The sequence below is a fragment of the Anser cygnoides genome, chromosome 31, assembly GCF_040182565.1.
Source record: "Anser cygnoides isolate HZ-2024a breed goose chromosome 31, Taihu_goose_T2T_genome, whole genome shotgun sequence".
NCBI classification, from domain to species: domain Eukaryota; kingdom Metazoa; phylum Chordata; class Aves; order Anseriformes; family Anatidae; genus Anser; species Anser cygnoides.
The window spans coordinates 2589638-2608682 of NC_089903.1; the positions used below are offsets into that span (position 1 = coordinate 2589638).

Consider the following 19045-nt stretch of genomic DNA (forward strand, 5'->3'; position numbering starts at 1 on the left):
AACAAAAATACGTTATTTCTAAGGTAATAAATCCTTTCTTTAGAGGTGGTCCCCTGGGTAAATTGTGACATATATTTTTCTGCAAATTAAGCCTTTTAAAACTATAGTCTCAGAGTGAAAAAAATGTATGCATACTTTTCGCTACTAATAAAATAGAGCAATTACATACCCTTCCTCCAAAATATGGCAGTTCTGTTTGTTTTTACAAAAATCATGTAGTTTTGTAATACACTCTGGAGCATGAAAAAAATAACTAAAAGAATACCTCTTTTCCTAAGACTGTTGGGTACTAAATTTTGTTTTTTTTTTTTTTTGCTTTGTGTTTTTGTATTGAAGTCCATCTAATTTGGAGCATTTATATTTGAAAAGGGACTTTCACTCCAGTTGTTTTTGCAGGCAAAGTATCAACTCTATCATTTGATTTTTGTTTCCAATAAAATAATTAAGGATGAAAATTCAAACACAGTATGCATTTATTGTATAAAAATCTTGAAGCAAACATTATTCGTATAATTCTTGGCATTTAAATATTGCTTTATGATAAGACCAAGATACTAAGAAATTGCCAGCAAAAAAAAAAAAAAAAAAAAGGAAGACTTACCTGTAGAATTGAAAAGGATAATATAAAATGTTTCATCAGTTTCAGGGGTATCATCATCGTTGATATACACAGATAAATTCTGCTCCCTTTCTCCAACATCAAACAAAATGACACTGTTCTTTCCACTGGGAACAAAGTCTCCCTCTTCAGCTGTTGCATCTCCATTAACAGTAATATACTGGACAACAACAGCGACATCAGCAGATCCATTCCTTAGGACTGTAAAGTTTGCAACACTTCCTTCTTGAACACTCACTGTCACAGGTTCTGAAAATACAAAAGCAACAAATCTGTCTGAGTTCAAGCCTGAGTTGCTTGCATTTGCTCTGTTTTCTTAATTCTCTCTAGTAGGATCTTCCTCTTCAATGAAACAATAAGATGTATGTGATAAAGGTAGGAAATAATTCAGGTACGAGAGAATATTTTGTACCTTGCCTCCTAACTGATCTCAACATCAACAAAGAGAAAAATGACACACACAAAAAAATGGGAAGGTTCTGAAGGAAACAAATATAAATTAAATACAAAAAAAAAAAAAAGTTTGGGGAGCTTTTCCACTTGCTCTTTTGGGATTACGATTTCGCAATGATCTGGTTTGTGAAAAAAATCCGTTTTAGGTAGTGTATGTATTCCACATTTATAAACAATAATATCTAACCTGCAAAATAAATGGGATCATCATTCTTTGTTATTTGTAAAATTGCAGTGGTTACATTGCCCAGCCTGGCTCCACCGGTAGCATTGAATAAACTGATGGTGAATACTTCCTCCTCTTCAGGCACCTGAAAGTATTAAGACATTAATTTCTAGCATACAAAACACTGAAGAATTTAAAATGAAAAGTTAGGGGGATTAATAAGCCAGAGATTTCTGAGTGTTGTTTTTATTTGTCAGTCCTTATGTGTCTCAAGAGGGATGATAATTCATACAGTTATACAGAAATTATCATCCATCTACAGTTTTTGTAAGTAAGTCCCTTCCTCTTTATCTTGCACAGATGACCCAAAAGTTACCTTCCAGTTTTATGTTTCTGATACATGTAGTTTTTTTTACAGCTTTATTTATTTATCATTAGGTGTAATCTTTCTTATATTACTTCAAATTTATCAGCATATAGGATTAGGATTGAAATTAGGATTCCAGTTATCAAGATACGAGTTTCAGTCAAACTTTCCTATAACTTTACCACAGTACAATTACTCTCAGCTTCTACCTTTTTTGTTTAGAGGTATGCACAGCTTCTGAAATTTCTCTATGATTTGCAGACATTATCTCAGTTCTACCCAAGTATTTTGATATTTCCTACAAGTTATTAGGCTCTTGAGAAACACACATTCCTTTTTTCTCCTTATACTCTAATGTTTTAGTACTTACTCTTTGTCCCATATTCTCACCCCAAAACACTGTAAAAGTGTTTACCTCATCTGGCAGTGAGTAAATGGTGATATTTTTTGAAAACTCCAGATTATCAAATAAAATAGTCCCTTGCTCTGGATAGACGTCATTGGTACATGCTGGATCAACAACCCAAGACACACTAACATTTCCATAGTTTCCTTGATTTCTTACAACTCTGTAAACAGCTAAAAAACATAAACAGAGTCAGTGTGCATATTCAGAGCAACAGAAATCAAAAAGGAACATCTGAAACATCTGAAACTGAGAAAAAGGAAATACAATAATAACCAATTTCACTTCTTATGAAACCAGTAACATGTTGGAGTGCTACAGAAAAGGACACACAAAGACAGATTACTAAAGCAGTGCAAACTGCTTTAATTTCACATGTTAATTCTTGCCTGTAAAAGTAATTGATAACTGAATAGATCAATTAAAATCACCCATAGGAAGATTTAACTCTATGTTTCTCTTATATAACACCCCATTCTTCATTCTCCACAAACAGAGCTACTACCTCCACGTTGCACTTTGCACATACATCAGTGCTCCATCCCTCCTGTCTGGAAAATTCTCTAGCAATCCTTTTTACTCAGTTAATCCCTCTGTTTTTCCACACCCATACTTCTCCACTTCACTCTCCGCTGCTCATCTTGCTTGGCATTGTACCAATCTGTAAAGTCCTGAGTGGAGATTTTAGTAAGAAGTCTCCTAGACTTCTGTTATCCTAGAACAGGGAAAATAAGACTTGCAGAAGCAGACAGCAGATAAAGAAGTAACTCTAATAAAAAGGAATTACCGGTATGGATGACTTCTCCTTTGCTTTCACTTATTGTTACTGTTAGTTCGTAAGGTAGAAACTGAATGATACCATGCGGATCATCATTCTTCAAAATGGTTATATTGACCATTGTGGCATTCCCCAACTTGCCTGGCATTTCACTGTAGCCACTAAGTACCACAGAATATAGCTCATCCAGCTAGAAGAGGGAAACTCAGTCAGAACAAAAATACATATTCAACATCCACATCAAAAACAAAATGGTCTATAGTCCACAGTCCCCCATCAGGCAGAAAGGGATACAAACTTAAAATGAAATCACACACATTCTACATGCAATAAACGTTTGTATAATGCTATCAAATAAAGGAAATTGTTAGAACTTTCTATCTCTAAAAGCATCAGTTTCTCCAAAAGTCTATTATTATTATAAGCAAGGACTTATTTTGTGTACTTAATTTAGAATCGCATAATTTCACAAGTAATGTTTGTAACACACTCTGAAATGTAAATTTTCTTTCCTCCAAGACTTCTTAAGATTCCTGGCTTTGTAACAGGTAAAGCAAAGATTTTTAAACCATGGACAGCATGCTAATTTAGAAAGAATTGATCAACTGGCTTTATTAATCTAATGGGACATGGTACTTTCAAAAAAGTATCAGAGAACATTAGAAAAAAATATTGCATTTATCTATCTAGAAAACAGCATTACTCTACACTGGGGAGAACTCAGTGAAACTGGCTGGTGGTTAGCAGTAAAGAAACACACATGAACTGGTTCTTCACATACAATTCAATTAAACAATGGTGTTCAGTACTACAGAATGTCATGGATGCTAAAACCTTACCTGCGTTCAAAGCGTAACTGCTTCAATTAACAGAAAGAAAATCTGAAGGCACCCAAAGATACCATCCATTACTCCAGACATCCTTGGACTGCCCACCATTGGAGGCTGGGATGGCATTCTGGAGGAAAGTGATTATATATGTCCTGCTCATGTATGTGGCTTTTGGCCACTCTTGGAGATAGAAGAGTATAAAAGGACCTCCTTATTTTTTAGTCCTGACACTACAATTCGTATGTTTTTGCCTGAGCATTTCAGCAGGATGACTTACCTAGTCTAATAATACTGCTGTAAGCAGGGAAATACTTTTATCTCAGCCTGCTGATGAACTAGTAAAAACTGGGAATGGAACTATTAAATAACCCGCTGTTTTAGTGCCTAAGTTTTACTAGATTAACTTATGTTCCTGGCTTCTGTAGTGGAGTTCAGACTTCTTATGTCTCCTTTCTTTGGAGTATGTAGGGAAAAGAAACCTGAATTTCTACAGCAGCCTATGCAATTGAAGTTGGAGTTGCTGTGATCCCCTGATTTCCTCATCATATGGTCCTCCATCCCTCCTTCAATCCATGACTGATGACCACCTGGCCCTACAAAAAGATTATTAACCTTCCTAAAACCTTTATGTTTTGTAAAGCTGGCTTTCTGACATCTTACTCCTAGATCAGCTCATTAGCAGGATCAGACAAACACAACTAACTGCTTATGCAAAATACAGCATAGGAATGTGCATGTAAAGGCAGCAAAAAATGCTGAATCACAGCAGCTAAAATTTATGTTAACATAAATGTGGTAAAATCAAACCCTTGCAAACTTCCTGATGGAATCCAGGATGGCTGATGCACAGGAAAGGGAACAAGCTACAGAAAAGCAGAAAGCAAAGAGAAAAGCAACAGACACATGCCTCAAATTGTGCAGATTTCTGGGATTACAAAACAATAGAGATATCAGAGAAATGAATATTCAGGCAAGACTGACAAGACCTGATTTGTATTGATATAAAGTGCTTTCATATGGTGCTTGACTATCTTATAGGCCTTTCAGTCACTCCTCCTCTATCTATTTCTCACACTTAAGAAAAAGAAAGCCTTCAAATGTTACAGAAAAATTGCTGGTATTTACAGGTGAAACCATCTATATTTTAGTAAGTGACAAACAAATATGTATGTGAATGCAATTTAAAGAGAGAAAAATATTAATTCTTACCTCTGGAATCCCATCCATCCTTGTCAGTAGAGTAATTATGATCTCTCTTTCACCAGGCTTAAACTCCAGAATTCCTGTGCTTCCATAAAACTCATTATTATCTCTTGGTTCTACAGTGTAGCGCAGAAACTGTCTGATGAGGCTTCCTCTAGTGCGAACAATCTGCAGCTCAACAGACTCCCCTTCCTGCAAAAAAATAAAATTAATCTTTTTCTAGCACTCTGTTAGAACTAAGTCGTCTGTAATGTTTAAGTGACGTTACTCGGATAGCTACCTTGATGCTGTAGGGACCTCTGGAAGAGGAAGAAAATTCGAACACTCCTCCAGGATCATCGTTTTCCAAAATTGTAATTTCACAAGTAGTAAACCCGTATTTCAGTATCTGATTTTCCACACTGACCCTGAGAAAGGAAGGTAAGAGGTTTTTTTCAAGTTGCAACTCTGTTTAGCAAATCCATACAGAGGAGATCAGGATATTGACAAATTTTATGAATAAATTATGAAAGCCAACAGTTACCTACAAGGATTAAAACAAGTTAAGAATGATACAACATCAGAATGTTTTATCCATTCGTAAAAAATGAATAAATAAATAAATAAAATAAATAATTGCCTCTGAAGTAACTTTTTGTTTGTTTGTTTCTGATTAGCTTTTTATAGCTAGTAACTCTGTTGTTTGTTTGTCTGTTTTTGATAACACATGCACACAACACACAGGAAAAGAAACAGAATAGTGCCAGGAAAAAAAAAAAAAAAAAGTTAGTTAAATTCAGAACTACTTTGTACTTGGATCAAGGTATAAAGGAAATTCCAAAATCACCTATGCTGAGATTACACTGAAAAGCATAAATTTCCATTATTGCTTTGTTTGTCAAAGTTTACTACTGACATAAAGAGGCAGAAATTTGACCCTCGATACCATGGATTTCATCCTCAGCTCTGTGTTAGCCTGCCTTCTGTAGATGTGGAGACTACCTGTAGGATCCCTGTCTGACTCTACAAAATGTTGGACCTGCTCTCAGTAGCTCAGACTCATTCCCCTTTCTCATTACTCCTTTAAAGCACATGCTGAATGGTGCAAGAATGAAGTACGTTGACCAAATACGCATACTTCAGATTCCTCTCAGTAAAGGATTTCTCTCTCTGGGCTTCTCCTACACCATCTTGATCGTACTCTGTGACAGGAATGGGCAGTATCTGATAACAGTAATGAACCTTGCATATTACTTGCTTGCCTTTCCTCAGAAGCAGTAATTTTCATCATTTTAAATTTCTTATATTAAAAATTCCAGAGAAGCACTATTGCAGGATGCATCAAGAATACACCTTCAGATTGATGGTCTGCATATGATTTATTACATGTAGTTTTAGGTACTTAGATTCCTTTGCATCTTTCACGTTTCCTGTCAGTATTGTATTTTTCAATGAAATCGTGGTCCTGCATACTGTACATATTTTTGTGCTTTCACTGTGCTACAACCTAGACTTTATCAAACACTATTTCATGAAGAAATGTGATCTATTATATCCAGTTTTTGAAATCAGGCCCAGAACTGTGTCCAGAAGCACGTTTTAAGTAACTGGAACCTACACACACAAAAACAACTTAGCATTGTTGTAGCACAGTCTACAGGACAGGGTACAGGATGCAAAATAGGTAATACCTATTTAATAGAGTAACGTGCTCATGTTTGTTACATGTTTAAAAAAAAAAAAAAGTCGGTAGAAAAAATAACCTGTGTTATATAAATTATATGCATGTTAGTCTAAATCAAGATAACTTTCCTTGTCTTTGACTAGAGAAAATTACTCTGTAACTCTAATCAGTTCAGCCATTTAGTTGGGGCAAACTGTATTTGTAGCAGTTTAAAACAATTAATTCATTATTCCATGAAACACTCAAATATCAAACACTGAGCCATGCATTCATAACTTTCATCATTCACAGATCCTACATAAAGAAATGCCTTCAAGCAAGAACCCCATGCCATCAAACGAAACACCAAAGGGGAAGCATGCGTTGTCTGAAGAGATGCAGAGACGTGATTCTTGGGGGGGAAAGAAATGATAAAGACAGTTTCTGTCCAAACCAACCACTTCTAAAACAAAGCATTGATTCACTGAGGACAGAAAACAGTTCACCGCACTTACCCAAAGAACACGACAAACCTTTCTGTCTCTACCCTGTCAACACAGAGGAAAAAAAAAAAAAAAAAAGAGGATGTAGAAAGTAATGAAAGTGCCACTTACTAAAATTTCAATACTACCCATCTTATAAAAGAACAAAAAACTAACAAAAGGGACAAAAAAAAAAAAAAGAAAAAGAAAAAAAAGAAGGCTTTCTTTTTACTTTCCAAAAGTTTATAATGTTCTTTTTATGGGAACCCTGCTTGCTTGGCATTTTCCTGTTGACAAAGGCCAGCAAGTGGGCAGTTCCCACTTAGGAGGAGTGACCCCATGACCAATTCAGCATGTCAAGAGCCACTCAAGGTGTTCCCTACCAAGCCCTCCTCAAAGAGCTTGATTACTGACTGCGTGATCACAACTGCAGCAGCCATCCACGATTATAACCCTTTATTAGGGAAATACATCTACGTGCCTCTGTGATATGGTGTTTCATCAGTCTGACAAAGTAATGATAAAAACAGATAAGCACAGAAAGAGTACTGATGGGTACACAAGGAAAAGTAATTAGGCACAAAATCACAGCAAACCTCATTTACAACAATTTTTTAGTTAATCAGATTACCAAAGTAGTATATATACATGTATAACATAAATACAAATATAAGAAAGAGAAGCAGAAGGAGAAAAAGGGGAAAAAGAGGGGACAAGGAAATAAAGGGACAAAAAAAAAAAAGAAAAAGGGGAAAGGAAAAGGTATTTGCTAATCAAAAGGTTAAAAAATTAAATCAAGTTTCAACCAAGCATTTATAACAAAACTGCCACATGAAGTCAGTCAAAAGGGCAGCATTATTCTGCAATAGTAATCATGTATTTTGGCTTTCTTAATCAAAAATACATTAAATACAAAAACTGTATCGTCTATCAAAGCACCAAAAACAGATTAAAACAGTGTTTGTAAGGTGATAATTGGGCTCCACTAATCTCAAAAATAATTTAAATTTGGAATTCAATACAGACAAGAGTTCACTCTAAATTCTGAGAAGTAAATACATTCACAGACGTTCTTTCGAATAGGAAGTCTGAATTAATTGAAATTTGTTATTGATATTCACTGAAGCTAGGTATATATTGAGACATTCTCCCTTCCCTCAGAAACATGCAAAAGCATTCAAAAAACAGCAAAATATTAACACAATGAAAAGATCAAGGAGAAGATTCCAGAGTTGGTAATGCTAAAATTTAATTATATCGCTAAGCTGTTAGTAAAATAATTTACAACAGAAAATAAAAATGAATCACTATATCAAGTGAGCTTTTGATATGTATTAAACCTAGACAGCTTTCAGGTCAGGAAGCAACCAGTAAAATTCAGTCCATCAACTGGTAAAAAAGAACATTGTTCAGGTGGTTTCTCCATACAAACCCCATCTTGAACACCTGGATCCTTTTATTTATTTACTTATTTGTTTGTTTGTTTGTTTATTTATTTATTATCTGGTCATTTTTTTTCTCTGGCTGATATCATGAGTGGTCAGACCGCTATCACTGCCCTGGCACAGTAATGTTAGTTACTTCTCCAAAAAGTCATAAAACATCCTATGCAGAAACTTAATAGAAGCAGCTAGGTTTAGGTTTCCAGCTCCAAGATGCTGTTAAGCAAACAATGAATGAACGAAGCTGTGGCTGCCCCATCCCTGGAGGTATTCAAGACCAGGTTGGATGAGGCTGTGGCCAACCTGATCTAGTAGGTGCCATCCCTGCCCATGGCAGAGGGGTTGGAAGTGGATGATCTTTAAGGTCCCTTCCAACCTGAGCCATTCTGTGATTCGAAGAATGGTGCACTCAGTAGTATTCTTTATATCTATACTCTAAGGCATATACATGTAACTTTTCATAACATAGAATGCATATCCCTAACAAGAAATTTTTAAAAAATAGTATTGAAAAAAAAAAGAAGAATTAAGAGAACAAAGATAAATTAGGAAAGTACATTTTAAATTTAAATCCAAAATGTTTGTTGTAAAGTATTCTCACAGGTTTACTTTTTTCTAGGAATAATAAAAAAAAAAAAATCCCAATTCTATTGTTTTGAACAATTACATTGTAATGCAATTATCATACTCACATCCTGCAAACTTTTATCCTTTTAATCCAAATGCTTGCTTTTCGGTTCAGTGTACTCTTCATGTGCTAAACCTAAGTCCATACAGGGCTAAACCAGGCAAGGTGAAGCGTTCAGCAAATAGCTGCATAATACTTCCAGCAGCCAGCTCAGATCGACCCGGAGGAGCTACGGGGCTGGACACAGGGTCCGTGCCACCAGAGAGCTGCCAGGACACCAGCCCCATCCCCTGCCACGTGCACTTCCAACCTCGAAGAACAGAGGGGCGTTCATATACCACCCTTACACCACGGAGGAGATGCTCCCAGACTGCCTGACACTACACGGGTCCAGTTCAGTCCCGTTTCACTCCTCGTGGTATGTGAAACCAGCTCTTTAGGTGTTCCTCTGACAGCAGTATGGAAACAGGACAAAGAGGGCTATTCAGAAGCAGCAATAAAAGTTAAAACAGCTGCTTTGACATGGTGGCTTAACCGTGGCCAGCAGCTCCTCCAGCTAGTGAAAAGAACTCTTGACCAGGAATAAGGTGATACCAATCACTGGGAAAGCCACTTCCCTGTTTTTATCCTCAGCTTATTTTTTCCTGTAAAATGGCTATGTATGGACATGAAGTTTCATATCGTCACAGACAGTAAACCCTGGCAATGCTTATGATGCTGCCAAAAGAAATACAACCTCAAAGTGTGTAAAGCATTTCTTATACAACAAGACTAATGTGAAATGACTGATCATTAGGGAAATTCTTTCAGTAAAAAAAATCATAATTATTATGTAGCAAGAACTACAGATGAATTAGGACAACTGACAGGAGCTTCAAAATGTTTCTTACACTTTTTTAAACATGCAGTACAAGAAAATAGGAGAAATTAGAGTTTTGACTAAGTTTAAGGTACCATGAGAATTTCAATGTTAAGAACTAACTAGAACCACAAAATAATTAAATAAATAAATGAAAAATAGCTTTGAAGTTAATAACTTTTGACAAAATCTGGAATTTCTGCAGAACCTGAGTGTTCTGAAAGACACATGAGAAACTTAATTTCCACTGTGAATCTACATGGCTGTCATTATTAAACCACACTTCTCTAAAAGACTTTCTTTTCTATCAGGGTATCTCAAAAAGGGGGAAGTGAAATTGCTTGTGGAACATTACTCAATTTGCTTGCATTCAGTGTTCACCCCCTCTTCAATTTTTTCAGGATTATCTACTGATTTAATTAGAGGCAGGCTCTAGCTCTAAAGAACTGCATTAAAGTAGGATTTGCCACATTAGACTTTCCATAGTGCCTCTCATCAGAGGAAACACCTTCTCTCCAGGTTTAATCCATCATTTATTTGATTTTTGAGGCTATTTTAATTTTTCTGAGTCATAGCAGGAGAGATATGTTGTTATTTTGAGAAGTAATGAAAACAAGCAGTAGGTGTCCAGCGCACTCATTTCAACATTCTACTATTTTCAAATGACTTTTTCCCCGTTAAAACGCAGTCTGATCAAACCCTTGAGGCATCCCTGGAGGTTTTCAAGGCCAGGTTGGACTAGGCTGTGGGCCGACCTGATCTAATGGGTGGCATCCCTGCCCATGGCACTGGGGTTGGAAACTGATGATCTTTAAGGTCCCTTCCAACCCAAGCTATTCTGTGATTCTATGAAAATTTACATAAGTAAGATAGATATGGTTTTGAAACAGACACTAACCAAAGGGAATTACCAAGTAAGGAGAAAATCCTAGCTCCATTAAGCAGTATGGCAGTGAGTAACCCACAACACATAAACCCTTAAGCCCTGTCCATCAACACTACACAGTGATTTAAATGGCCCTCCTATGCTTTTCTAACTTTTTGACATGTAGCAACCTCTAAAACCCAAAAATGTTTAAAAACTGCCAGATATTTCACAGTGAAATAGTCAAGTCTGTATTTTACACTTTGTAATTTTCAAAAAATTACTTCATAACTCATAGGTCTAATCATTTTCCACATAAACTGATGACAGAATGTCAGCCTATGGAAATCTGTATCCCATCACAGAAATCACTAGAACAATAAAAATCTTCAAATAACGTTGCTTCAGTTTATTATATATAGTAAATGAGATTTATGTCGTAACATATGCATATGGATCTGTTCTGGCATCCTAACTTCCATGAGTTAAGACTCAAAAAATGCTGGAGCATAAGGACTGCCTAAACAGTTGTCTGTTTGTTGATTATCACTTCCACAAAATAAAAGTGATTTATCCCCAGATCCCAAAGTCTCCAAGTTCTCAGTCTCACCACCACTCACTCATGAGCACAAACACAGGCCACGTCCCCAGCCCACATACCCTGCAGGTTCTGGCCCTCTGGTTGTGCCAGGTGCCAAACTGATAGCTGTCTGCACCTTAACTGGGGGGCTGATAACTGCCAGTGAGAGATTACGTTGTGTAGAAGGAAAAAAACAGCAATCAGATTTAAAAAAAACTGATTTCTGTTTGTGCTTACCAGGTAAAATGAACAGCCCTAGTATGCATATATGCTCTCACAAAGCACACACACAATTTCCATGGCCTGTTCCACCTACATTCATCAAGAAGACCAAGGTCTTTCCTTTCTCACATAGATTTCACTACAGACATCTGGTTTTATTTATGCTTGGTCTCAATTCAGGCCTATTCAGATAGGGCAGGCATTCAACCTGAATCTGCTCCTAAAAAAAGAAAATATAAAGAAGCTTCAGCAGATACAAGACTCTCTTGCTCCTTCATTACTCATCATTACTCATCTGTGTTCTTTGGAATCATATTTTTCATGTTATACATTTTCCTCCAGTTTGTGGACAAAATTCAGAGCTAGTTTTAATATCTGTGGTCTAAGTATAGAGAGCATAAAGCAAGAAAGGATAACATTGTTTTTAATGGCTTGGAAAAAATATAGTTATGGATGCACTTAAAGCTTATTTAAAATTGAACTGCCTTGACAATACCACTAAGCCGTAAATAATACATCCTTGTTAGAACTAATTATTTTGATTATTTTACCCGTGCTATTAATAATTGCAATACATTGAATGCTTATGAACATATGTCTATGTCTGTAGTTTCATTAAAGTTCTTACATGCTTTCTTTTCTCGCTGACTTATGCTACAATTTACGGAACAGTACAAGCACATCTACAGCACAGTGCATCTTTGTTTTCATGCTCATTCACTACTGCTGTGAGGTGCTGGCTGCCAGCCTCGGAAACTGAAATCTTCTATTTGTCCACAAAATACCAACCAGGCTGAAAGCAATAGCACGGGCGTACACGTAACCCTGCCAGTATCCTTCAACCCTAATTTGAAGAGTCATGTCTAGTACTGAAAGGATGATCTCTGCAGTCATTTCATTCTTGGCTTCTGCTAATTAGTTGAAGTGAGGGATGCTACCAAGGTCTAGAGAAAAGTTCAGATTCTATCTCCTCCTTGCTTACTTCTTTTTCCAGGACAGACCACCTGTTCCTCGGTTCACTCTCTGACCCTGCCAAGTGTGGGAAAGCTGCTTACTGTTGGCACACTTTTCACCATCCACTTCATGATCAACAGAGCCTACGGCTTGCACCATACACAGCAAAAGCAGAACACTGGTTGTATTTGTTCAGCTGCCAGTTCAATCCCTGTTGCAGCCACCATTTTCAAGGTATAGCCTACAGTTGTAACTCAGGATAAATGGCAGAAAACTGTACTTTCACACACGTGAATCAAAAAAGTTACCCTTTCATGCTGCTTACTTCTATCTACTTACTTGTTTACCTCAATACCACTCTGCATTCTTGGCCACCTTACACTCAAAACTTGAACCATCATTTCTAATCCTAGTTTCCCCCTTTGTGCCAGAGACTCTAAAAAAATTCCTTGAGACAAACCAGTTTCTCCCACAGAAAGAAAGCGGAGAACTGCTTGCAATAGTCTCTGTTTTTATTCTGAAAAGGATTGCCTTTTTAATGTAATGAGTAGCCAAGGTAGAATAAAATAACTAGTTCTGAACTACATGCATTAACCAGCCACCTTTTAATCAAGCAAGCCAATCCCGCAAAGGAATAACATCTTCCCTGTGTGCCATAAAGATGTTCGAAAACCATGTTTTCTGAAATGGGATCTTCTAGTGATCAACAACAGCGTGAGGAGCTTCTTGCCTATTGTTTGCTAATGTGGAATCACTGTGGATATCTGTTGTGGATATCTAAGAGCTAGCCTACGCTTCCTGTACAGAATAAAAATACTTCTTCTGCATAAGGTAAGGACTATGTAAGTAGTAGATGTTCAGTGTGGAAGCTGGTGCTGGCAGACCACTGTAGTATGTTTTCAGTAAAAGTGGAAAATGTACCTTAGACAAATAGGAGGTAATACAAGAGCACGTGTGGTGGTATTTCTGTATTTACTTATGTAACTGAGCTGTGGGAAGCAGGACAGACGATATAGCCAAGACACTCTTGTTAGTAACTCAAAGAGGGAAAAGACTCCTGATTATAAACTAATTTAAGTTTTCTGAACAGTGTTCACATGCAGATAATAGTATCACCTGAGGGCCCTTACAGCCTGTTATCCTAAAATCCTCCACTAGATGAGAAGGGAGACCAGAACACTGTGCTTCAGAAACCCCACTGCATTCTCATTAGCAGAAGACTGCAATAATAGTCACACTGGGATATTCTGGGGGCTATGAGCTGACAGAAGTATCTAATTATCAAGGAATATTGAACATGCAGATCAAACAAATAAACTGCAAGTCTAATTCTACAGTGACACCCAAGTTATAAATGTTTTTTCTGACAGAAAAAGTTCTGCATTGCTTTTTAGTTCTCACTTTAGTTTTTCCCATTATCTTACTAAATATTATTTTTCCGAAAAAAAAAAAGTGTTAAAACCAAGAGCTATAAAAAAGATCAAAACTGAAAGAACTTTCTAAATAGCATACAGAATTTTCATGAAAATATAAACAGTTAAGTCATTAGATAATAAATGCAAAATGGTTTCTTACATTGATCTCCAGTCAAAGAACCCATACACAGTCTGAAACAAGGGCCCACTATTTCTTCAGACACATATCAACACAATGCAAGCAATACCATGTAATTAACACTGTGCTAATCTGTTATGCATAAATTGAGTACTGCAGCTGATACATATGAATAGAGAATAGGGTACAATACCTGTCCAAAGTTAATAACACAGTTTCGTTCATTTCAGGTACATCATCAGCTTTAATGGTGATGTTAATTGTGGTATCACTTTGTCCAGATAAGAAAACCACGGAGCCGTTAAAAGGACTTATATCATCCTGTGTTACCGCCTTTTGATTGGGACCAGAGGGTTTCAAACTCCAGAACACAGTTGCTTGACCATCAGTCCCATCTCGATGCAATGCAATGGAAACCTGTGAAACACATTAATTTGTTGTGACTTGCAAAAGTAGATGCAAAACCGATTACTCCCTTGCAAATTACTATTTGAATAAATAATAATAAAAACAAAAGTTTGGCCAGTTCTAATTTGAGAATGGGAAATGATCTATCTTATTCAGGATTTGTCTCAGTCCTACTTTACATGACTATGCTCGCAATTGGTGAGAGAGACTAACTGCAGTATCTTTTGCTCTGTGTGAGCATCAAGGGCTAACTGGTTTTAGATACTTACACAGAAAGCAAAGACCAATCTCAGTTCTCTGGAAATCAGTAACAGATTATTTCAGAGCATTTTTTTTTTTTTTTAAAGAAGAGAATATTTAGGATAAGACAGAACTTACAGGAAGGCTTTTCCTCACATTAATTGTCAAATGCTACACTGAATACAGCAAACTCCACCTTCTCCAAATAAGTTTTCCATAGCAAAAGACAATATAAAAAGGCTTACTTACCAGCGTAGCAGGGGAATCTTCTGGTTCAGAAAGAATAATCGGTAGATTGCTAATAAAGCCTATTTCTCCATTTGCAATATCTGGAGTAATCCTCAAAGAAATATTTCGAATTTCGCCTAATCTAGGACTCACAGATGGGACTAGAGGAATTCTATTCACCAGTTCAACTCCTTCCAGCTGTAGGAAAAAGTAAAAGAAAAGTGAGAAATAAGAAGCCTCAGCACCAAGTCAGAACAGTTCTGACATTTCAGAGTAATTTTCATATAAAGGAAGTATACATCTCCAGAGCAAATTCTTCCTACTGATAGCACTGCTGTTATAAAAATTTGTAAGTAGACATGTCAAAGAAATTAAGTGGATATTGTTGAGCTGTCAGCAGAATGGTACACCTCCCAGACAAATCATGTTAGTGTATGTAATTAAACACAGATCAAGCCAGAGAGAGAGACTCTGTTCCAGATCAGCTGATACATTACTAGAGCTATTAACAACAGTCATTGATGAGCAGCATAGGCAATTGTCTAACATCATTTTTTGTGTCTTGCATTGATAAAAATCTAGGGAAATCACTGAAGTCATAATAATTTACAGCCCTTGATCAAACAGCCAAATAATAATCCACTTTTCTTTCCTCTCCACAAAATTTTAAGGAATTCTCTATCTAAGAACTACCAGAGCCACATTAAGAATTTAAATTCAGTACAGTATTTCAAAACTGTATTTTACTTGTCACTGCATTTCTGATAGATTATAGATACTAAGAGGAAATAGATTTTTTTTCATCCTTTTCTTTAAAAGGGAAGCATCACTCGCTAAGCCCAGCACCAGTAGTGACACACCAAGGAAAGCAGAACTTGCCTGTTTAATTATTTCCTTTAAATATTATTTATTCCATGTGATTCTGTCTACATGCATCATTACAATAAATGTTTCCATAACAGATTTGCATATATTTCTGTGAACATTTCACTGGGGCATAAACTCCCACTGACATTTTTTCTTGGAGTTATCAGGTGTTATCATAGAGTAAAGCTTTATTTTTTGGGGATAAAATAGTGGCCTTTCTTAAATTCATATAGTAATCATGGTTCACCATTTCAAAAGATGATTTTTAAAGTCTTACAGTTCTTGAAACCAAACTCTATAAATATGTGGGCTGTATCATATTTTGTTCCACAACTGCTTGAGTAACACCCAGAAATATGCATGAACATTTATCTGATGATAGATGGAAATGTTTTACAAATACTGTATTTAGTAACTGATTCTCAACCATTCCAACTTGTTATCAAAAGTCTGAAGAACAGATGATGGCACTGTTTGTTTCTCCTCTTTTCTGAGCTTTCTCCTAGCATAGGCCCCGATTCTGCAATTAACAGGATGAAAGTGCACCATTGTGCGGTTATTAGCTCAGTAAACTTTCTGAAATACTACACAGCCAAAACAATTTGCTCTATTTAAAGTGTATGCTGTATTTGGATCCTGTATGGTACCTTTGGAATAAAGTAATAATCAATAAAGAACAGAGATTTTACTCTTTCTGCAATGTTTCCTTTAGTACCTTTTAAAGGAAACCAGTACAAAGAGAAAAAAATATATAGTTATTTGAACAATAACAATTAGTTTATGAGCTTAATTTTCAGAGTTAATCTTCCTAGCTATACCAAAAACCGCATCTCTGATTACAGCACGTTATTTAATTGAAGGTGTCACTAAGGAATATATCTCACATTAACATTATCTCCTGTACCTTTATTCATCCTACAGTTTCATTTGCTTCTCTGCTGATTCCTGAGTCAATTCTTTATTTTGCCTAAGTACAACTCATTCTAAACATGTTCACTGAGATTATCATTTATTCACGATGCAGAAGGATTGTCACAGTGATAAATAGTGGTGTTTTCCTTCTCTATGAGTTTCTAAATTAATTATTTGAGCTGGAAAGCTCCTCTGATTTAATTTCTTCAAACAAAGATTTTATTTATAGTTCATGGAGAAAGTACAGAAAAAAAAAAAAAACAGATTGGAATCTACAGTTTGAAAATCCAGGCAAAGTGCTTGGAATGACTGAACATTCTGAAATATTTATCAGATGTGTGTCTTGACTACAGTCAAAGGACAAAAAAAAAAAAAAAAAAAAAAAAAAACATTGAATACATGGAATTAGACATTTAAGAATTTTGTGGATCTCTCAAACCTCTTGCAATCATAAAACATACTAACGTGTTCTAGTATTTCAGAAGGCAATTCCTAACCTAACTGTGAATGCCATAAATAAATAAATAAATAAAATTGCATATTAGATAAACAATATAATTCTGGCAAAACTTTTTGTTCTCATTATTCCTCCTGTAAGAGAATGTAGGGAGAAGGATGTGGAGGGAGGAAATCTTTCAAAGGTCTTAGAAGTGATTACAACGTCTTTGGTAGACTATAAGGAAAATATAAAACCTGGCAAATTTGAAATTCATGGATATAACATCAACACCTTCAACGATGATAAAAGTTATCTTTTACAAATTGAGATAGAAAAAAAAAAGGAAAGAAAAAAGTGAAGAAAACTATACAGGGAAAAAAAAAAGTAAGTTCTCCTAACAAATTTATATATAAATGCAATATAATATACATATAATATATAATGTATATTTGACCCTTTTTAATTTAGAATAGTTCAGCTGGAAGAGCAAAGATCACAGTATCACAGAATTGTAGGGGTTGGAAGGGACCTGGTCAGGCTGGAGAGTTGGGCAGGAAGAAACCAGATGAGGTTTAACAAGAGCAAGTGTAGAGTCCTGCATTTGGGAAGGAACAACCGCAAGTATCAGTACAGGCTGGGGGATGACCTGCTGGAGAAGGACCTGTATCAAGCCCAAGATACATTTACTTGCATGTCATTTCTGAAATTTTTCCTGCTTCAGTAATTTAATTTTAAGAACCTTATTTTTTTCACGTTCCAAGTCAGAGGCCAAGCAGAAACATGCTTCAAGGGGCAAGCAACAGACAACGCTGATCTCATTTTGATAAATTCCATGATTAGTACCTGAATCCTCTTTAGTTTTAAAATTTGTTTAATTACTAATGATTAGGGATAGAAAACTTTATAGCATAGTTATGAAAGATGTCTTTTTAAATAAGAAAATCTTTGCTTCAGAGCTAAGCACTTTTTTTTTTTTACAGGAATGGTCATTTAAATTACAGTCAAGGGGAAGGATCAATTATTGAATCATATTCCTCATATTAAATAAGCTAAAAAACAAAAACAAAAACAAAACAGCTGAGATACCTGTATGAGGAAATGAGCACCATTTTGAAGAAATGCATCTTTTCTTATTGGTATACTCAAAGTATGATGTGTTTTTCCTTCTGGAAACAGGAGGATGCTGTTTCTAGACATATTTAGAATGCCATCTTTTGCTCTCTCAGGATCCAGAGCTCCAGCTGGAATATACAGTGCAGTATAAACTAACTGCACATTTCCAACTGTTCCTTTCTCCCTTACAAAACTCAAGGATAAAAAGCGTCCTGTTGGATTACTTTCAATCTTCTGATTCTCCAAAGGATAAAACTTTATTACGCCATAAACATCATCGCTGTCCTGAATGTAAAACAAAAGCTGCAAAACAGAAAACAGCATCACTTACTCAATGCTACAATTAATATACACCACAGTTTTCACGTTTTCATGAAAGTATGTCCTGACTGTCATCATACATTTTTATCGTTAGTGAATTGGCACTCAAGAAAGAAATCAGATTGACAGCCCCAAAGTGTTGCTTGTGCACAAGCAGCACACCACTGATAGCAGCAACTTTCCTGCTATGCCTCATCTATGTCAGAATGAGCTTTGAATAACTGATTTTTGGTTCAGCAGCCAAAGTGAATAATTTGAATATATTTCAGACTGTGAAAAAATCATTTAATTCACCAAATTCATTCCAATCATATGTTCAAAAAGCAAAGTAGGGACCTGAGTCACAGAATTGTCAGTAATGCTAATTACCCCTTATTTAAAAGTTCAGAGGTTAGTCTTAATCACTAAGCCATCCTCTTGAAGCTGTTACTCTGTGTAAAACATTCCAGTACCTACAGCAAATAAGC

The 19045-nt window shown here is 36.0% G+C and overlaps 1 protein-coding gene across 1 annotated transcript in view; it reads right to left on the reverse strand.

The window, feature by feature from the left end:
- Positions 1 to 19045, reverse strand: part of LOC136787812 (adhesion G-protein coupled receptor V1-like) — a 154966-nt gene that overhangs the window by 128698 nt on the left and 7223 nt on the right. The window contains 10 exon segments of the mRNA XM_066985141.1: positions 602 to 868; positions 1260 to 1383; positions 2021 to 2184; positions 2799 to 2979; positions 4829 to 5014; positions 5103 to 5229; positions 6980 to 7012; positions 14244 to 14467; positions 14948 to 15124; positions 18231 to 18560. Of these exon segments, the coding sequence (XP_066841242.1) occupies positions 602 to 868; positions 1260 to 1383; positions 2021 to 2184; positions 2799 to 2979; positions 4829 to 5014; positions 5103 to 5229; positions 6980 to 7012; positions 14244 to 14467; positions 14948 to 15124; positions 18231 to 18560 (1813 nt within the window).